General features: G+C 42.0%; 1 protein-coding gene across 1 annotated transcript; it reads left to right on the forward strand.

Annotated features, from left to right (window-relative positions):
* The first annotated feature begins 2,027 nt into the window (after positions 1–2,027).
* On the forward strand, positions 2,028–21,742 carry LOC145394731 (uncharacterized). The gene is made up of 8 exons (XM_080268513.1): positions 2,028–2,153; positions 3,250–3,450; positions 4,765–4,985; positions 8,652–8,766; positions 11,449–11,673; positions 15,350–15,485; positions 18,215–19,886; positions 20,775–21,742. The coding sequence occupies exons 1-8, from the start codon at positions 2,049–2,051 to the stop codon at positions 21,739–21,741; spliced, it is 3,642 nt and encodes a 1,213-aa protein (XP_080124639.1). The 5' UTR covers positions 2,028–2,048; the 3' UTR covers position 21,742.
* Positions 21,743–22,181: the final 439 nt, after the last annotated feature.

Here is a 22,181-nt window from a genome sequence, read left to right on the forward strand (position 1 = left end):
AGACATTATATTGGGAAAAGTTTCATTTGACAGTGCCGCAACATAAGTCAGGATGAAGGCGGCAGCTTGGCAGTATGTTACTGATCCTGTCAATGCTGTCAGTAGAATTCAACGTGATGTTTCGGACGTAAAAACAAAATTCAAGCATTCAGTTTAGTCAATAAACTGGAAATTTTTTCCTTACGACCTGTTTTGCAATATTTTTCTTTTCTAATTTATAATCGTTGACAGATTTTATATTTTTTAATAACCATTAGGCCTATCTAACATTGTTTTAGTCTCAATCTAACCTAATCTACCTAAATTAACTAACCTAACCTAAACCCCAAACCTGCTTGGAGGTTGTCAAGCCAAGGCCTCATGATTACGGTGATAATTAAGTTGTTTTTAGGTCAGTGGGGTGCAGTTAAGTAATGTTAGGTTAGGCTTCTGATTAGACTAGGGTAGGTTAGGTTAGGTTTTAAGCTAAGTGCAAAGTGGTGGTGGGTTTTTGTTAATATCTCAAAGACTTATTTTGCCATGGATTAATTAGAATAATTTGACACAGACATCAAGATGTACCCATTGAGCTATATCAAATTCATCACCATGAGGCAGGTGCACTTGTAAACATTTACCCTATCCTTACCTAAAGACCCTAACCTATCACTTCACAGCCCATACTGGTCATAATAAAATTGTGAGCTAATGAAACGTCCCTAAAGGAAAAAAAGAAAGTAAATTAACAGTTTAGGACACCTCTGGAATTCAATAAGCATACTCTAGAGAATGGAGGTTAAAATGTGAAATTCCAGTTGTGTCCTAAACTATAATATACCGGAAAAAATACCAATTCTGCCTACATCTAACTTAGAACGAGGATTTGTAGAAGCAAAACAGCTCACATGCCATACCTAATGAAAATATATGAGTAGCCTACATCTTACAGCAAATATGTAGCATCATAGGGAGGCTTTCACAGTCTCACGAGATAAAATTATGCTGCACATCTACAATTCATAAGAGGCCTCAATAGCTTGTCACTTAAAACTCGATAACCAAGCTCAAATCATGCATGAGAGAGTTCCCTGTGATCCTTGCCATAATAAAATACCGCTATATGCTTGAATGTATTACAAACACTTACCTTAACTAATGTTTCGAGGAGTAGATAACGCTGATGAGAGGCTCAAAGCTTCCTTACGACCGTGCTGAATGGGCTTTAGGACTGCTCGGTACCAGTCGTAAATTTTGATGGAGTTGCGACAAGACATAGTCCCGCTGACGTCACAATATGGCGCCCAAACTGTTTTGAACATCGCAGACGGCAGCCATTGTGAACATAGCTGGCGAGCAACGACCGGGACTAAAGTTTTGAGCATCCGCACCCGGGGGTTCCCTAGTTTACAAAGACTTGAAAAATTTCAGTTCTGCCCAATACTCTGGACGCTGGGCTCCAATGGGATATATATATATATATATATATATATATATATATATATATATATATATATATATGTATATATATATATATATATATATATGTATATATATATATATATATATATATATATATATATATATATATATATATATATATATATATATAAAGTATGCTTGCACCCAGTCGGCTTGCGAGGGCCGATTACACTTGGTTCACAGACTACATACACATCCAAAGCCACTCCAACACTACAGTTACACTTACAAGCACTTCTCACCCTACATACAGTCTCTACCAGACAGCCTAAGCCACTTACTTGGTAAAGATACATTGGCTGTATCGTCCCCACTTCGGTCGGCGGGTCGGGAGAGGCCGGTCCTGCAGTGGATACTCAAACGGCTGATGATGATGATGATGATGATGATATATATAAAACGCATCTCCATGCAAGTACTGTAATTCTTATGTACGATAGTCAAACCACGTGAAGTACGTAAATTTTAGTGAAACCATAAAAAAGCTTCAGAAAGTTTCAAAACAAACGATATAAAATGTCGAGGAAGCGGGGTTTGTGCCTGTTTATCTTGCTGAATTATTGTTAAGTGAGCTATCAGCATGAGAGAAAATGGGTGAAAAGTTTGTATCTAGTCACCTAAGACCAAGTCCAAACGAACTGGAGGAAGCGCTGCGAAATGAGAGGCAAAAATGGAGGATATTTCGGATTCAACAGGTGGGTTCCTTCCTCCTTTTTTGGATGTCAGAATTTGATAAGTAATTGTTTTAACTGTCCAGCTGTTTGTCACACCAAAATCTATAATTCTGTTGTATTTCGAGTCCACGTGTTGTTATTGGCTAATCTTTATTTTTTTATTTGGATTTTATTTCTCAAGTGAATATATATGCCTTGGAATAGCCCTGGAAACAGGAGATTTCCTTTTGCCCATCAGATGTCTTCCATTTAACTACTGTTCTTTGTGAAGTATGTTATTGAGTACCAGTATTGATAATAATGCCAGCAGAACATGTATATAAATATGAGGGAATTGATGGTGAGCAATGGGGGAGGAAAGGATGGAGAATAGCATTAGGTTTGCTTGAGTTAGATTAGGCTACGTTAGGTTTGTTTAGTATAGGCTTGATGGTATTAGCTTGAAGTTTCAATATGTTAATTTGCTTAAGTTTTTAATGTACCTATTTATATATTTTTTTATGTTGTCAGACCAAATTAGGAGGATCTTCTCAGTAACATTTCTGTTGCATATATTTCCTTATTATTTAGTAAAAAAGGAAGGTGTGGGAATTTTCTGGCTCATAGCTGCCTCTGCCATCACAGTTACAGTAAAATTACCGTTGTCAGGTTAAGTACCTTGAATAATAAGTGAGTAAGAGGATGAGAATCTCCCCATCGTCTTATTAATTAAGTACAGAATTAGGCACTTACAGTGGAAAAGCCAGAGAGAAAACTGCTCATAGTTCAGTTTGAAAATGTCAGAAATGTGTTAAAGAATAGCTATTAAGTATAAAAATATTCCTGAAAGTATTTGTCCGACACTTTGTTGGTTTGGGTTTACATCTGCCTGGGTGCTTGAGAGGGATGCCTTCATGTGGTGGCATTAATATAAACATATGGCTCTAATGCCTGGTTATACAAAGGTCCCTTAGCTCTTTCCGTAACTGAAAGAGGGTGGTGGACTGCAGGTGGATAATTTCAGCCTGCAATCCTTTGGGTTCATGTTTCTGATGAACCTGGGGCTACTACTAATACCGTACTACTACTACTGCATAACCTGTTCTGGCCCATCACTTTAAAATGCTTTTCTTTGCAGGTACGAGCGCAGGCAAAAGAGGAGGCTCGAAGAGTGCGTACAGCGGTGCACACTGAGGAGGCTTGTGTACTGGAGGTCCTGAGGGAGGATCTAAGGCAGCAATGGGAGGCTGGCAGAGAGAAGAGGGTACAGGAGCTGCAGCAGGAGCACCAGGATTGTCTCCAGGCTATTGGCCATGCACACAGACTGGCTCAGATGGAGGTAAAACACAGATATCTTGTTGGATTAACCTCTTCACCAGTCACTGCAAGGGGTCTCTGTTTAGCTGAGTAATATCATCATCGTCATAATCTCCAGTGCCTTCCTCCCTTTTCATCTTCCCTGTCTTTCTCCAATTTATTATTTTGTTCCATTCTTCCATATCACATATGGCCTGCCATTACTAATTCTGCCTTGTGTCTCACTTTCACACAATTCATATCTGTCATATCAAATCATTTATAAAGACTCCAAGATACTTGCATGCATCAGCCTTGGTTACCTAATGCTGCTCAGTCTCTGGCAGCCTTCCTATTCAGTCCTTTATCCCTGAGGTCACACTCTATGATGTGGCCCCAAGTCTTTTCAGTCTAGCTACCTCTCACATTAACACTTCTTCACCCAGTTGTCATCCTCCACCCTCTCCACATGCCCAAACCATCTCAAACTATCCCCCCTCATCACAACAGCAATACACTCCAGTCCCATTCCTCTTCCCAGCTCTTCAGTTGTAAATCTAGCTCCCCTCGCCCAGGCTTCATATTCAAGGACGCACTACATGTCCATCTGATCATTGTCATTTTTGTACATTTGAGCCTATGAATATCCTCTTCCGTCACTGCCCAGGTCACACAGCCATACATAATTACACTCTTAACACATGCTACATACAAGGATCCCTCAACTTTTTGGGAGAGCCCTCTGCATCAGGAGGGGCAATGACTCCCTGAATTTCCTCCGACCACACTGTACCGTAGCCACTTCAGCCCCATCTCCATTCACTGGAGTCTGTATTTAATCAGTAGCTACATGATTGGCTGATGAATTGTGGATAGGTCTCATAGTGAAGGAGTGTTTCTCATAACCCTCTTTAGGTGATGGTATCTTTTATCTGTTATTATTGCTACTGCCAGGTTTTTATGTATTATTTAGGAGAGAGAACCCACCATCATAGTGTACGGTAGAGTTTAAGAGGAATTATGGCATCATTCTGGTTGACTGATTGAAATTCATGGCAGTCTGCTATAATGTACAGTATAATGAAACCAAAGCAGGAAGAGAAAAATGCAGTATTTTGTACTAAATCAGTTTTGCCTTAATTCATATTATTACAGTATTTGAATATTGTACAGATGTGTTCCAAAAATCTACTGCGTATCAGCCTTGTGAGGGAAATGAAAAGGGGAACTAGTGCATTATTTTATTATGCTTGTGCATTGCTTTATTTTTATACAGCACCGTAGCATACTGGTAATTGTGTGTGTGGATTCTTTCGGGGAAATACTCTTATGTAATATACATCTGTACGTTGTGTAGCCAGACGTCGAGAAAATACTAAGGGAGCGAAGACAGCAGAACAGAGAGGCAGCAAAGAAGCGAGGGTATGAGGCAGGAAAGGTGGCAAAGGAAATAGCCAATCACCTCCAGCATGAGCGTGGGCAGGTGCAGCGGTGGCGGCAAGAGGCTTTGGCTAAGGAGAAGCGGAGGGCGGCACAGATAGCAAATCTGCCCATGCCAGAAGCATTCCAGCCCAAGATGTATGTTGACCTGTTTAATCCAGTGAAGTAATGTTTTGTTTTGATTTGGCCGTGTTTGTATGGTCTTAATCAGGCCATAATTAGACAGTACTCTTCAGCTTGACCTCTTGGATCTAGTGACATCTTGCATTTTCATTTTGTAGTTTATTTAGTTTATTTTATATTTTATAGTTTGTATTTTTACCTTTTAATTTTTTATTTAGTTTACCAGTATATTATTTAGTTTCATTTTTTAGTTTACAGATAATTTGGAGAGAATTTTCAGGCTAGATTAAGCAGTCAGTAGTCTCTATCAGTCCTTTCTCTAAAACATGTCACTCCTAAATCGAGCATGGTTGACTGGTAGTTGCAAGAGGAAAGTTAGAAATACGCCATCAGAGTGAAGTGATTAATGTCTCTGAATTCCACGGACATATTTGATTTTAATCGTTTCACTGTCGGGGAGTTTTGTTGAGCTTAAAGACCCTGATTTCCAGCAACTTTCCCCCCCCCCCCCCAATAATTTGACTACTAGTGGGTACATTGGCCAGCGTAAAGGCCCTTATTCCAGTGATTTAGTTTTAGTCTTGATCAAGTTACTACCAGACAATTTTTTACAACTAAAAGGCCTTTAAATCCAGTTACTGGTACTGTACCCTATATTTATTATTGATAGATTGGGGCGCTCACCTTCCACTCAGTTGATGTAGTGCTGCTGCTCTTGGGTGGCTGCCCTGTCTTCTCTTCTTCCTTTCCTTCCTTCCTTCCTCTTATGTCCTTGTTTCTTTTTTTCCTTTTCTTTCAGTCTGTGGGTGACTACATTGAGTGACAAGCCAGATGGATTCCTGTACATCAGGAAACCATTTATTATGCTGGGTGGTAACCACTTAACCAAACTGTGGCACCTGGTGGTTTAGTAGGTAATTATGGCTCTCCATCTGGATGGAGCCAGTGTCACTTTGTATGAAAGGGGTGGTTATGGTTGCTCACATAATGCCATTGAAGGATGTGTGAGGCTGGTCATTCTCATCTTAAATGTCAGGACCAACTTGCACAGCCTCGGGCTTCTCCGCTTCTCAGAGGGCAACACAGGATTAGATGATGATGATGATGTTGATAATTTTTTTTCATACTAAAGGCCCACATGTTCAGTGATATATACTTTTTTATTTCCATTATGCCACCTGTAGACAGTTTTGCTTATCTTAAAGTCCCTTATAACCAAAGACATTTTTTGTTTTAATCACATGACCACCAAGAAGTTATGTTCAGCTTACAAGATATGTCGTGTTGTGATGGGGTTAATGAAGGCTATGTCTAACCTCCACATTTTGAATAGTCTCTCAGAAGTAACTAAAATCATCTGACCATCCATCATCCAATCCTATGTTGCCCCACGAGGAGCGTAGGAGCCCGGAGTCAGGCAAGTTGTTCCTGATACTTACCAAACCCTGGGTTCCTTCGCTCCTCATTGGACAACATAGGATTGGATGATGGATGGATGGATGGTCAGATGATTTAGATATCTCTGAGGGACTATTCAAAATGTGCAGGTCACTACTGTAATAAGAATAATATATCCATCCATCCATCCATCATACAATCCTGTGTTGCCTCATGAGGAGCGTAGGAGCCTGGGGCTAGGCAAGTTGGTGCTGACATTTAAGGTGAGAGTGACCAGCCTCACGCATCCCTGAGTGGCATTACATGAGCAATCAACCCCAACCATCCCTTGGATATAAACCTTCACTGGCTCAAGCCGATTGGAGTGCTGTACTTACCCACTATACCACCAGGTGCCATAATTTGGTTATAAGGTTACCACCCAGCATAGTAAATGGTTTCCTGGTGTACAGGAAACCATTTGGCTTGTCACTCAGTGTAGAGTCACACACAGGCGGAAGGAAGACGAAAGAATGAAGGAAAGAAGACGAAAGAAAGAAAGAAGGACATAAGATGAAGGAAGAGAGGAAATGGCAGCCACCCGAGAGCAGCACTACATTGAGTGAGTGGATGGTGAGCGCCCTCATATAAATGTAAAATAATTGGATTCAAGGGGCTAATGTGACTGATGCATAGTGCCAGATGGATGAAGTGGATGGCAGCAGAACATAGGCAACAGCTTATCCTCTTCATTCAGGGTGCTTTATGTTCACCTTATTCTTACCATGCTGCTTTTACTCTAACCTGGCCCAGACTTGCTGTCTCTCAATCATTAATATTGAGTTGTAGCAATATATGAACACTTGAATATGATGCTAGTCATAAAGAAGTACTGTATTAAGGCAAGGAAAGAAGAAATAATGAAGAATTATCACCAAGTCATAATATGACTATATGGCAGTGTAGGAGTAGAGGGAAAATAAAGGCTGGAAGAAACATGCAAATATCAAGAAAAGAGGTAGGACAAGAGCAAAAGAGGACAGTAAGGAGAGAAAGACTGAAGACCGAAAGGCTCCTTTTTGTCACCTCTTATGACAATCAGGGCAGCTGGGGAAGTATTCTTTCCCCCCTTCCTCAGGGGGTAAGGAGAGGAAGTAGAGCTTTATCATTGTCCTTTACTACCACATAAAACATAAACATCATTTAAGTTGGGGCGCTCACCATCCACTCACTCGATGTCGTGCTGCTTTGGGTGTCTCTTCCTTTTGTCCTCTTCTGTCTTTCTTTCCTTCATTCGTTCCTCATCCTTCTGCCTGTGGGTGACTTTACACTTCATTTTCTGTCTTTCTCTCCTTCATTCTTTCGTCTTCCTTCTGCCTGTTGGTGGCTCTACATCGAGTGACAAGCCAAATGGTTTCCTGTACTCCAGGAAACCATTTCCTATGCTGGGTGGTAACCATATAACCAAATTATGGTGCCTGGTGGTTTAGTGGGTAATTAAGGCACTCCAATTGGATTGAGCCTGTGTAAGTTTGTATCCAAGGGGTGGCTGGGGTTTATTGCACATATAATGCCTCTCAGGAGTGAGGCTGTTCCCTGTCATCTTAAATGTCAGGACCAACTTGCCTAACCCTGGGCTCCTAAGCTCCTCATGGGGCAACATAGGATTGGATGATGGATGGATAATCCTGTGTTGACCCATGAGGAGCATAGGCTAGGGCTAGGCAAGTTGGTCCTGATATTTAAGATGAGAGTGACCAGCCTCACTCATCCCTGAGTGGCATTATGTGAGCAATAAACCCCAACCACATCTTGGATATAAACCTGCATAGGCTCAATCTGATTAGAGTGCCTTAATTACCCACTAAACCACCAGGTGCCATAATTTGGTTATATGGTTACCGCCCAAGGTAGCATATGGTTTCCTGGAGTACAGGGAACTATTTGGCTTGACACTCAGTGTAGAGTCACCTATAGGCAGATGGAAGAGGAAAGAATGAAGGAAGAAAAAGACAGAAGAGAGAGTGTAGAGTCACCTGTAGGCATAAGGAAGAGGAAAGAATGAAGGAAAAATGGCATAAGAGGATGGAAGGAAAGAAGGAAGGAAGAGAGGAAAGGGCAGTCACCCGAGAGCTGCAGTACATCAAGTGAGTGAATGGTGAGTGCCCCCCTACCACTACAGTACTATAAAACTTTACTTATCCACTCATTCAACTTTTAGCTTTGTTTTTCCATTTACTGTTGAACAAAGTTATTTGTGATCCTATTAAAATATTGATCTTAGTATATATTCCACATTTGCAGACCTGAAGCTGAGATGAAGGTTCCACGGGTGCAGTTCCATGAAGCAGGCACATTTACCACCTCTACATACATTCCCAGGAACGTGAGGGTAGAAAAGGAAATATGGTCAAGTGCGGTATGTTCTGTACTGTGTACTGTATATAGAATGTACATTATGGCATGTTTGATCCTGGGACAGCATCAGTGTGTAGCAGGGATCTAGCCACACTTCTTGCATCCATACATCACAGTTGTTTTGCCATTTCAGTGAATAATTAGCAGCCCCAATCATTATCTCTACTACCACCACCATACACATCAGGGTTCTCCACTACACACCGTTTGTCTTAGCTTCGGATGCAGCATACAGTACTACATTTATGTATCCTGGGTATTTATGTTTGGAGACCTTGACCATGCTGTCAGGATTAATGATTGTACTGTATATCCCTCTCACTAACCTCATTCATACCTTGTCTTACAGATACCAGTAGCTATATTTTCCAACCACTCCTGAGCACAGTTATCTTGCGGAATGAGAATATACTTTTTTTTTTTTTTTTTTTTTTTTTTTTTCCCCATTATAAAGAGTGAGTAGGGGGAACTCACCATCCACTCACTTGATGAAGTGCTGCCTTCATGTGAATCTACACTGAATGACAAGCTAAATAACTCAGGAAACCATTCATTATGCTGGATGATAAACATGTAACCAAGTAGACATCTGGTGTTCTAGTGGGTTATAAGGGTTTACATCTGAGTGGTGGCTGGAGTTAACTGCTCACATAATGCCACTTAAGGGTTAATGAGTAGTTATGCCTGCTGTAAATGTACTGAGTAAATAATCCTGGGTCCCTGTGCTTTCAATGGTGCAGTAAAGAAATGGATGATGGATTAATGGGAAGGGTGCCCAGTAGGATGAATGTGCAGTATGTAAATCGGTATGGTCTTTTTCTATCTATCTACAGTATTGCTAGATACCTTAATCCCACAAGGGGTGGCCACAATCAAATCACCTCCATGTTGCCCTGTCCCCTGCCATTTCGCTGCCCTCCCCCCAGCTCACACCCTTTCTCTCGTATACCTCACCAGTCCATTCCTCCATCTCATCCTCGGTTTCCTTCTCCCTCTACCCCCCTCCACCACACTCACACACACTCTCTTAGTTAGTCTTTCACTCTCCATCCTCTCTACATGATCAAACCACCTCATTGTATTTCCCCCAAGGCTTTCCATCACATCTGCATCCACAGCACAACTCTCCTTCACTTCCTTATTTGTCAGTCTGTCTCTCCATGTAACTCCACATGCTGCTGTCACTCGTGACTTGTGTCCTTCCAACAAGGTCCAAGCTTTACTTCCATACTCTAGAGCTGGTACCACAATACTGTCATGCATCATCTTTTTTATTTCCTTGCCCACTTCCCTATTTCTTATCTCTGATTTCAAAGAACCAGCAGCCTTTCTTCCCTGTTGTACTCTTTCAAGCTCTTCATCCGCCAAACCTCCTTTACTCATCACACTACCCAGTTACTTAATTACACTCATATTTTCCATTTCCTCCTCATCCAACCTGCTGTTCATTCAGTGACCTCATTTCTCTCGATAACCATAACTTTACTCTTCCCTACATTCACCTTTAGATTCCGTTTCTTACACATTCTTCCAAACTCATTCACCAAGCCTTGCAGTTTCCCTTCGTCATCACTTAACAATACAGTATCATCTACAAGCAACAAAACAGGTTGTTTCCAAATGCTCCCCCTTCTCATTAGGGTTGCTCCAACATCCACTGCTGTACCTTGTATCTCTTTTAAAACCCCATCAATATATAGATTGAACAGCCATGGAGACATGACACATCCCTCTTTCAATCCAACATTTAGATAGAAAAATTCACTAAGTGACATGTAGAGATATAGGAGGACTACTGGTCCCCAAGGAGGACTACTCGGACTTGGGAATAGGCCCCGAAGCCTTTGCCCAGAGGCGGACATGTTAAAAAAAAAAAAAAAAAAAAAAAACACTGCAACCTTAGCACCCTCATACATATAGTACTCTTCACAGAACTCAACAGCTTCCCATGTACTCTATATATTTTTAATATTATCCACATTCCCTGTCCATCCACCCTGTCATATGCTTTTTCCCAATCCATGAAGGCTTCATACAACTTCTTTCCCTTCTTTAGAAACTTTCCCATGGAAGACCTAAGGATGAATATCTGATCCACACAACCTCTTCCCTTCCCAAAACCTTCATGTTCTTCTCCAACTAATTCCCGTATTATTTCCCTAACTCTGTCAGTAAGTATCCTACCATGTACTTTCTTAATTACACCAATCAAATGCCCCTGTGATTACCACACACTTCTTTTCCCCTTTTCCTCTGTACTGGGGAATAATTATACCTGACTTCCAATCTTCCAAGACTCCACCTTCCTCCCAAGCCAATCTGCACGTCTTCCATATCCATCCCATCCCTGTCTTTCCCCCATGCTTCAGCATTTCACTACACACTCCATCAATTCCTGGGGCTTTCTCCATTTTGACTCTCTTAATTTCTTCTGCTACTTCCATCCTACTGATCTCTTCCTCCCTTCTCACCTCCCTCTTTCTCCCAGCCATTGCCCAGCCACGTATACTCACATTACTTTCATTCTCTGTGTTCAAAAATTCCTTAAATTGTTGTCTTCATCTGCTCACTTTTTCTCCCTTCTCCACTAGTAATCTACCATTTTTATCTTGCATTCCCCTACTGCCTTCTTTATTGCTGTGTGATAATGGGAACACAAACTAACTGATGTTTTGTACTGCAGCCTGATGGAAGGGTGGCTGCAGAGAGGGAGATGGCAGTTATGGCTGAGAATGAGGCAGCCAAAAGGAAAGCAAGGGAGGAGGAGGCTCGAAAGAGAGAAGAGCGTGGTCAGGAGGCGCTGGGCAGGGAGCGGGTGGTTCGATTGGCTGACCGTCTCATCACTGGGCTGGACCACGCACAACAAAAACACAACCTGTCAACCTTCCTCAATCCACATCCCTTATCAGTAAGTTCAGTGTTCTCTTACCAGAGATACTATAGAGTAGTATTTAACTGATGGTGAGGGTTGGCACAGTAATACCTGCAGATGTGTGGTGTATAATCTGACTAGGCTACTTTCCTAATCACTGTAGCATCATGGTAGTGGAACAGAACAGCTGAAGGTGTACATGTTTTGCGGGACTATGAATGTCATTGCTCTGAGTGTATGTAATTGCCATATACTTGTAGGGAGGTGCTGGAGATGGATGCCTTCATGTGGTACCAATATAACCAGGTTGTGGAACTGCTTGGTTGTACAAGTATCCCTCAGTTCCCTCCCTGTCCCCTGAAGAGAGGATTGTCAACTGCAGAAAAGGGCGCTTCAGTCCATCATGCTCACATTCAGATGGGCCTGGGATTGCAACTCCTGCTGTCATACTGTTGGTGGTAAATGAAGGCACCTATCATACATTCATATGTTGTAATGCCTCCTATTTCTTCCTATGTGTCTGTCACTCATTTTCTGTGTGTGTCTTCCTCTCTTTCTGTTTCATCCTTCCTGCTATTGTTTATTACTCTTCTCTTTACTTCAGGTGACTCTGCACTGAGTGACAAGCTTAATTGTTTCCTGTAACTCAGGAAACCATTTACAGCATTGGTTGGTGACCATATAGCCAGCTAATTGGGTGATGTGGAGCCTACTGTGGTGCCCTTGTTAACTGGGTGGAGATGCAATGGCAGTATCCACCCAGGAACCAAACCTTCACACTAATCCCTGCACCTTGCAGTGAAAGGCATTGTCAGCTGCATGGGAACATTAGTTCACTGCATAGGATAGCCCTGCAAGGACAATTGCATGCCAGTGGTTAATGGGTATGCTCAGTCCAAAGACTGGGGTAGCTCAGCAACAACAAAAATCATGCTGTTACAGTCTTGGATGACATTAGGAAGAGCTAATATTTATGCTCATCACCACTACTTCATCCTTTATTCCCTCCTAAAAGATGGTGTGAGGTAGGATCCAGACACAAGAAATTAAAAGTATAAAAGAAGGATAACTAATAAACAGTATGCTTACTGAAATGGGGTGTTTCGTCAGCCACATATCATTTAGGCCTTTGGAATATTGGTTCCACCTCACTAGCAAAACCATCTGCACATTTTTTTTTTTTTTTTCCCATGTTAGGCTTTGCAAACACCATCCACTTGCTTAGTGTATTGCTGCCTTCAGGTGACTTGACACAGAGTGACAAGCCAGATGATTTACTGTATCTGAGAAACCATTTACTGTGATGGGTAATAACATTATTTAACCAGATGATGCCTGATGGTGTAGTGAGTTAAGGCACTCCAACTAGATGGGTCTCATGTTAGTGTACATCCAAGGGGTGGTTGAGATTTATTGTTCATGTAATGCCACTCAGTGAGTGAGGGTGACCACCCTCACCATTAATGTTGGGACTAAATAGCCAGGGTTTTTTTTTTTTTTTTTTTTTTTTTTTTTTTTTTTTTTTTTTTTAGAGGAAGAAGGAACCAAAGGCCATGAGCCCGCAGTAACAGTTCCCTCCAAGAGAAAAACAAAATACAATATAGAGCCAAATTCAAGATCCGATCATTTTGAGATGCCTGGACACACTGCGTTTGAAAGACTGGAGATCATAGGCAGCAGGAAATACAGACAGAGGGAGACAGTTCCAGAGCTGACCTGTTGCATAAATGAAAGACTGGGAGTAACGGTTAACTCTTGCATTTGAGAGTTGGACAGAAAAAGGATGAGAGTTTGCTGCCAGACGGGTGCTACGCGCCCGTCGTAGAGGTGGAGGAATGCAAGCAGACAGTTCAGAGGAGCAGTGACCATTAAAGTAGCGATAGAAAAGAGATAAAGATGCCTGGGCCCTTATACCCTGATGGGGGCAGAAAAGGCTTGGATAGTGAATCACGATTGGCAATACCTAATTCTCTCGTGACATGTATCCTTCAGCTACAGTCCATTAGTATTTACCCCTAGCTCTTCAGAATGACCAGTTGCATCATTTGCAGCACCAGTGTATACTGCTATGAGCTGCAGTGACTCAGTGGATAGTATACATATCTTGCAGTATGTTTGCCCTGGATCTATGGTATTAACCCAAACTGTGGCAAACATTTAATCAGATGTCCATTCTGGTCCCCCCATCACAAGCACTCTCCTTGCCATGTGTTCTCTATTCCACATTTCAGAAGCTACAGGGTGCATTTGCAGTAGTTAATCAGAGCCACCTTCACTGTCTAAAACTTAAACATGACATACTTGTACTCTGACTTTATGCTTTTAAAATCATTATATGATGTGGTAGGTGGGGACGCTCACCATCCACTGACCCGATGTAGTGCTGCTCTCAGGTGTCTGCCCTTTCCTCTCCTCCATCCTTCTTTCCTTCCATCCTCTTCTGTCTTTCTTTCCTTCATTCTTTCCTCATTCTTCTGCCTATGGGTGACTTTACGCTCCCTCTTCTGTCTTTCTTTCCTTCATTCTTTCCTCTTCCTTCTGCCTGTGGGTGACTCTACACTGAGTGACAAGCCAGATGATTTCCTGTACACCAGGAAACCATTTACTATGCTGGGTGGTAACCATATAACCAAATTTTGGCGCCTGGTGGTTTAGTGGATAATTACGGAACTCCAATCGGATTGAGCTGGTGAAGGTTTATATCCAGGGGGTGGTTGGGGTTTATTGCTTATGTAATGTCACCCAGAGATGAGTGAGGTTGGTCACTCTCATCTTAAATGTCAGGGCCAACTTGCCTAGCCCCGGGCTCCTATGCTCCTAATGGGGTAACATAGGATTGGATGATGAATGAATGAATATTCTTTATTGCTGTTCACTGTTCATCAACAAACTCCCTCATAACTCTGACCCTATGTGCTTGTTCCTGACCTTTCATGTGTCACTCCTTCCTAATTCATCCACTATCTCTCAACTCATTCTCATATATTACCATCACATCCTACCCTCCTTTCTTTAGTAACTTCCACTACTTTTCTCATGATTAAAATTTTCATTGCCAGGAGGATTTAATTTTGCAGGAATAAGAAGAATACATATCTGCCTCATTATATACTGTCATCACATCCCCTGTTCCTTCCTTCAGTAATTTGTGCTGCTATTCTTATGAACCAAATTTTCACTGGCAGGAGGATTTAGTAGGGCAGAAGTGAATAGAAACACTGTAATAAAAGTAATGTGATAGCGTGACGATATGCTGGAAAATTAGTCCTTATCACTACGATAATATATTTTTATTTTTATTTTTGCTATCCACAGTTTTTTTCATCTTAGAGTTTTTCATCCTTAGGTGTTAGATTTTGCCTTCACTAATCTGTTCAGCATAGGGGTGTTTGCTAAGTTGTTTATAATTACCCAGAATAGTAATGCTGTAATAGTAGTGGTGACAGTTTCAAGTTCATCTGGACTGAAGTTGGTGGACCACATGCTGAAGTTGCCCTTTTTATGCAGTCCATCATCTTCCTTCTGGGGAATAAGGAGGGAATTGAGGGATGTTTGCATAACTGGGCAGAAAATTTTCTCAGTCATATCGGTGCCACCACATGGAGGCATCTCTCTCCAGTACCATTAGTTAGAGTTAAGATAATATGTTATTGGACTGAGTGGGTACATAAGAGATATTGTTGTACTGAGACATGTGGGTCATTTGTCACAGGTGCTGGAGATGAACGAGAAGCGCGAGAAGGAGCAACGGCAAATGGAACGAGCAGTAGAGCAAGTTCTTAAGGAGCCTCAGCCTTCCACACCAGAGCTACCCCTGCACCTGTCACCAGACACCTCAGATGGATTGGGTTGGTATTGTTTTTATTAATTCATGAGTAATGTTATGTTGATACACTACTAGTTTATATAATGCAGACAAGCATGGGTTGATGTGGTCTGTGGAGAAGAAATATGTAGAGACGAAACTGCTGTGAAGTGTTTATGGGAAATCGGTTGTGAAGCCTGAATGAGTGGAGCTATATTTGTGGGGAGTGGGAATACACTGTGATGGCAGCGAGGTATGTAAAGATAACCAGAGTGAGTGCATATATATAGGTGATCAGAGTGGGTGCAAAAATCATCATGGAATAAGTCTGCCATGTGCATGTAGGAAAGATATATGGAAGTGAATTGGTAAAGAAGGTAAGACAGGTATCAGAGAGATTTTGAACGAGTGTTGAGTAGTGGTAAGGGATGTATGGATCAGATCTGTGCAGTAACAGATAGTGGAGATAACATGTGTGGACTGTTTGATAGTAATGGCATTTATGGCTCTGGAAAAGTTGTATCAAATGAACAGAGAGGGGTTATAGAAGGAGGTACAGAGGTAAGTTATATAATTCTGTAAATACCGTAGTTTTTGTGAGGGCATCAAAGCATGTGTTATGGTAAATGGATGTTTGAGTCAGTGGTTCATGATTGATGTCAGAGCAATACTTGTACATGTTTGTCTGTGGTTCCTAAATCTTGGTCTTTATACTGTAAAAATGGATGGGTTTATGACAGAAGTTAAAACAAGAGTTAGAAGAGTAAAGTTTGCAGTGAGTGGAGAAGGAGGAAATATTTCCAGAGTAATATATGTGGATGTTCCAGTAATATGCAGGATCTTTGCAGACTGGTTCAGAGCTTTGTAAATGTTCTAAGTCACAAGATGTAACAGTTAATGTAACTAAGAGTGAAGTGATGATTATTGAGATAGAAATTGCCTTAGAGGGAGGGAGGGAGACTTGCATTTCTGGTAAAGTTTAAGTACAGTACCTTGGTGCTCTGAGAGAATATATAGATGGGGGAGGCGGTGGCTGAATTGGTAGAGAGGCGGCCTGCAGTCCTTATGGACCCAGGATCAAATCCCGGCTGGGGCAGGGAACAGTTTAAGGATTTGAATTTCCTAAAAGCAGACTTTCCTGATCTGCCAGATGACCCGCCGACATGTTATAAAAATACCCCTGCTAATACCAATACACCAGTCCTGTATGAGACAGCCCTAGCATGTATTCAGTATGGATGGTGGGTGTTAGCGCTGAAGTGGTGACGTGGAGGTGTAGGAGGACTACTGGGCCTTGGGATAGGTCAGCCCCCGAGAAATAGGCCCTGAAGCCTTTGGCCAGAGTTGGACGTGTAAAAAAAAAAAAAAGGAAAGTGAGAGTAGTGTGGTTCAAATAAGAAAATTGGACAGTTATGTGCTGTTTATGATATGAAATTGATTACAGAGGCTATAAGAAAATTGCATGAAGGTGAGTTAGTGCCCATGTTAACACTTGATTGTGAGATTTCAGGTTGGCATAATTTTGAAATTCAGGAAATTTTGTGATTTGTAGCAACTTTGGAAATATGCCTCACCTCTCTCTCTCTCTCTCTCTCTTTTCCTCACAGATTCTGTTGAACATTGAAGTAAGTTCTGCAAAGTTTTAGCTCCATATCTTGTGATTTGGTCAGCAGGGCTCCAGAAGCAGGGTTTACTTTATCTGTCATGTTGATTGATGAAGTAGACTGAGCCTGTAAGGGTTTATATCCAGTGGGTGGTTGGAATTTATTGCTCACATAATGCCACTCAGGGGAAAGTGAGGCTGGTCACCGTTACCTTAAATGTCAGGACTGAGAAGCTTAGCTGCAGGCTCATTTGCTTCTGACAGGACAAAAAAGGATTAGATATTGGATGGATGGATGATGGTATCCAGATGAAAATACTGATGGTCCATAGATGGGTAGTGGTCTCTGTCAGCCTAATGAAAGTGTCTGTTGCCAGATTAAGATACATAGCTCTAGTATGAGACATCCTGCATTACAGTGGTTAATAGTCCATGTATAGACCATTTTGTGAAGCACTTTGATGATAGTTCTACGTTTGTGTGTGTGTGTGTGTGTGTGTGTTTGTGTTTTCCTTGTGTGGATCTTACCAGCTATATATTTTTTTTAATGGTAAATAGAGTTAGTTGATGGCGACCATCATCCACTCACTTGATGTAGTGCTGCCTACTTCATCCTTCACCTTTTTAATTCTTTTTCTGTGTTTGCCCTCCTGTCTTCTTATTTCTCCCATCTTTCCTGTCACTTTTTATTACTCTTCTTTCCTTTTCAGGTGGCATTACATTGAGTGAGAAACCTAATGGTTTCCTGTAAGCCAGAAAACCATTTAAAATGCTGGGTGGTAACCATATAACCAACACATATGGGTACCCTACGTGTCAACAAGTGGGTTGTTGAAGGGTTAGTGCCCCTCCCTGTAAAACAACTAACTCAAAGACAAACGGCCACTCCTTACGGGATCATGGTGTCTGGTTATAGGTAGATAGAACTAGGGTTAGGATGATGATGATGATTGATGATGATGCTCATAAAATTCAGTAAGACAGTTTACTAAATAGGAGTTTTATTTTGAACAGTGAGTATTTGTTGGACAGTTAGCAAACTCCTGGACTCGCTTGACATCGGTAAGCTTGACATAGCTGCCTTCAAGTGCCTTCATCCTTGCATCAGCTTGTTTTTATGCATGTTGCTACAGTATCTGTTAATTTAAAAACCATGTTTGTCTTTGCAGAAACCATTGATTCATCAGCAATAGAAACTGAAGGCCAGATGCCTGACACAAAAGTTCATGACTTGACCTCGTTCCTTGAGCAAATGAAGAGACGAAGGGATCAACTCCTGCAGGAAATATACAGCCCAGTTCCAGAGGAAGAGGCATCAGTAGAGGAAGGTGAGAGGGACACTCGTCAGCCTGAAACCGAGGTATCTCAAGATGGCCAAAGATTTACTGAACCAGTGGTCCCACATTTGGCTGAGACTGTACCTGTTGATGAGCACCCCAGGTACCAGCAGGATGGGTCAGGTGTGAGGAGAGAAGAAAGAAAAGGAGGGATGCCAACTACATCTGATGATGATATGCTGTCCTCTTCCAGTGTGCCTGTCATCCAAGAGGGCTCAAGTTCTGGACTGGGAAGTACTGAATACATGAGCCCACCTTCGTCTTTACCATCCAGAAGAGAGTTTGCACAAGATGAGAATGTAGGCAGGCAGGATCTGAGTGATGACATTCACTTAGCAGAGACAGTACCGGTGGATCGCCTGCCTCAGTATGGCCAAGGCAAGTACACCACTACTCACCACACAGCACTGACAGGCAGCGAAGATGAAACCTTCCAGGAGTCCAGTTCGGATGATATTCACATCAAGATTGAGCTGAGCGCAGGAAGTGGGAGTACATTGAAGACAGTTACACCAACTGATGAATGCTTTCCAAGGCCTGCATCTCCTGTTCCTCAGTCATCCTCAGGGGCATCCAGCACAGATTACATAAGTCCACCTTCATCACTTCCAGTGGACAAATTTTCTTCTCGAGAGCTACAGCAGAAATTACAAAGGATCCAAGAACAGAGAAAGAAGGTGCAGCAACTTATTGATTCCATGTCAAACACAGCAAGGCAGCAAACCAGTGATGTGAGTAGCTCCCCTAGTACATATTTCCAGAAGCTGAAGGGAGAAGGCAGTGGACAAAGACCTATCAAGAGGAAGAAAAAATATGAAATGCAGAAGAGGATATTGTTACAGTATTACCTGCAAAAGTTACTGCATACAAAGGGAGAGGAACTTGAGAACATTTCTGCATCGACAGTAGAGGGTTCAGGTCTTAGCGTTCCTTCTCTGTCATCACTTGTAGACTATCTAGAGCTGGATGCTGTAGAGTCCACAGTAACACCCTCACCACCTGCCAGTATCACCACACCCGACTCATGTCTCACCTCCATCTACACTGACATAGATCAAGTTCCTGTAAAATTAAGCAGTTTATCTACATCGGAGGACGTAATTAGCACAAACAATAGCAGTGATAGTGGCAGAGATGTTGGCATCAGACCATACCCAGAACATTTATCCTCATCACCGCGTAACATTGGTTCTGAATCACCTTTCAAACAACTCCATCTTCACAGTAAAGAAAAAACAGAGTCAGCATCCAGTGAAGTGAGCCCAGTGTTGTCATCACATAGCAGTGATAGGAAGGACGAGAGTTATGTGATGCATCAGCAAATTCAAGATGTTCTGAACGCATTGCAAAGAGTAACGCAGAACCTGAAGGAGAAAGAGGGCGAAGAATTAGACAAGAGCTCATCACTGCTGGAGCCAGATGCCTTGTCCAGGATGTCTCCTTTACCTCCTGACAACCTTATCACCACCACTGAGGCATCTCTAACTAGAAAAATGCCACTAAGGTAAGATAGCTAAGTAAGAAATTTTAACATTTTTATTTGTTTAGAGATGAATGTACAGTGGTTAATAGTGTAAGTCCTGAAAATATTGTTGGAAAGTACCAGTAAATGCAGATAAAAGTAATTGATGGTTGTTGAGAGTGAAGATGACTCTCAGTGATGTGCAGGTGAATGGAGACAGATTGATGGGGGAGTTTAAGTGGTTAAAAAAAAAAAAAAAAAGTAAATGTAAGAAGGAAGCGGAAAGTACAGTTACACAGGGAAGGAAGGTGGCTTTTGCTCTGAAGGTCTTGGTATGATACAGAGGTGTGAATGTGGAAGTTGCACAAAGATTGCCAATTTTATATCCAAGTTCTAATTTTCTTGAGTACTATAGCTCTGTCTTTCCTTCCTTCATTTTTTCCTCCTTCCTTCTGTCTATGGGTGACTCTACACTGAGTGACAAGCGAGATGGTTTCCTGGACACCAGGAAACCATTTACTTTGCTAGGTGGTAACCATACGACCAAATTATAGTTCCCAGTGGCTCATTGGGTAATAAAGGCGCTCCAGTCAGATTGAGCCTGGGCAGGTTCATATCCAAGGGGTGATTGGGGTTTATTGCACATGTAATGTCACTCAGGGATGAGTGAGACTGGTCACTATCTTAAGTGTCAGGACAATCTTACCTAGCCTTGGGCTCCTACACTTCTCATGGGCCAACACAGGATTGGATAAAGGATGGATGGATGAATGTCCTTGTACACAGTCCCTTCACACTTAGGATTCTTTCTGTCATGCAGATTCGGTGACCTGTAATTACAGTGTATCAAAAGGGTCATATCAGTTACATGGCATGTTTGTTAGCTGTGTAATGAACCTCATAATTAAGGATGTACTTGTCATTCCACAGCATCGGAGGCAGGAGATTGAGCACTATACATGAAGTTATGTCAGATCTGACTGAAAGCCACATTAGTCCAAGTGGATCAGCAGATTACCATACTCCCTCCAGGGAATACGAGTCTTCACTGGGGGACTCAAGTGATGTTTCTGTTGCTCGTGGGCACACAGCACCACCACCACAGGTCTTCCCATTAGTCAGATTGCAGGCTGAGACATCCTCTGAAGAAGAACTGAGAATGTCACTGTCTAGAAGAAAGTATTTACGTCGCCACAAACACTTAACTATAAATTACAAGAATAAACATCAAGAGTATGCTGAAAAGGAAGGAACAAAAGGGAAGAGAGATGATCAAAGAGTTAAAGCAAACCACAATGGGCACCATTCTCCAGTGCTCTTACCTGAGGCAGCAACATCGAGCTTGGAGAAAGCAAGGACAGGGAAGAGGCACCCTGTGTCAAGTTCTGTCGATGATACTGTGCATACCAGTATATCAGATGAGAAAGCTGGGATAATGAGTGACATCACTTGTATTAGTCATGGAACTGATCATCGCAGTAGACATGAGAAGATTGCAGAAAGTAGCTTGGAGAATAGAACTGTTGATCATGCAGGAGACACATCCAGACACTCAGTTGGCGAAAGCACTCTCACATCTTCTTTGGAGCAGTCACAGCAGCGACACACTGCCTACAGCAGCTCATCCCCTCCCCACCATAGTAGTTGTACCTCGCCTCCACCAGACCGCAGTCACTCCCCCTTAATTCCCGTTGCCCCTCTCACCCCAGCAATGCCCAGGCTAGCTGTGGAGAGGGCTGCTGGGGAGAAGGGGTCGTCTGAGTCCATTACCTCCATTCCAGACATTGCTGAGGTCCTTCAGAGGTTTGGCCTGGACTGGGCTGGTAGTATGATTCGCAAAATGGATCGGGCTGAGCAGAGGACATCATCTGACACCTCTTCTGGACATTTGGCCTGACACTACACAGTGAGATGTTTGCCCAGTGCATCCATAAAGTTCCTGTATTTTTATGTGTTTTGTAAATAAAGGAGTATTGTACCATAGATTTTTTTTAAATAAAGCTAAAGTTGATTGAGATCATCATCATCATCATCATGATCCTTACTTTATATCAACCTCAGGTGGGGTAACATCAAATCCAGAAGCAAGGAAAGTGAAAGAAACGAGATGATATTGTAAAAGTCGCATTGTTAAATGTTTGTTTACATCCAGCATGGCAGTTGTCATGGTTATGTGATGTCACACTTCAGCTCTCTATATGCATTAGCACCTCCGATAGGTTTACCCACATTGAATGCTGTACATGATACAATGATGATGAATGCTTTACATTTGTCTACATTAAACAGATGCAGAGATGGGACACCTTCATGTAGGACACCTTTACACTAGGCATC

Source organism: Coenobita brevimanus, chromosome 28 (assembly GCF_032717465.1).
Source record: "Coenobita brevimanus isolate Jiangsu-jjx chromosome 28, ASM3271746v2, whole genome shotgun sequence".
In the NCBI taxonomy this organism is placed as follows: Eukaryota; Metazoa; Arthropoda; class Malacostraca; order Decapoda; family Coenobitidae; genus Coenobita; species Coenobita brevimanus.

Bases quoted from the DNA above. Each gene is read 5' to 3' on its own strand.
- LOC145394731 (XM_080268513.1), top strand. From the start codon at position 2,049: ATGGGTGAAAAGTTTGTATCTAGTCACCTAAGACCAAGTCCAAACGAA. The intron at 4,986-8,651 runs GTATGTTGACCT...CCACATTTGCAG, and splicing joins GAAGCATTCCAGCCCAAGAT to ACCTGAAGCTGAGATGAAGG. The intron at 11,674-15,349 runs GTAAGTTCAGTG...CATTTGTCACAG, and splicing joins TCAATCCACATCCCTTATCA to GTGCTGGAGATGAACGAGAA.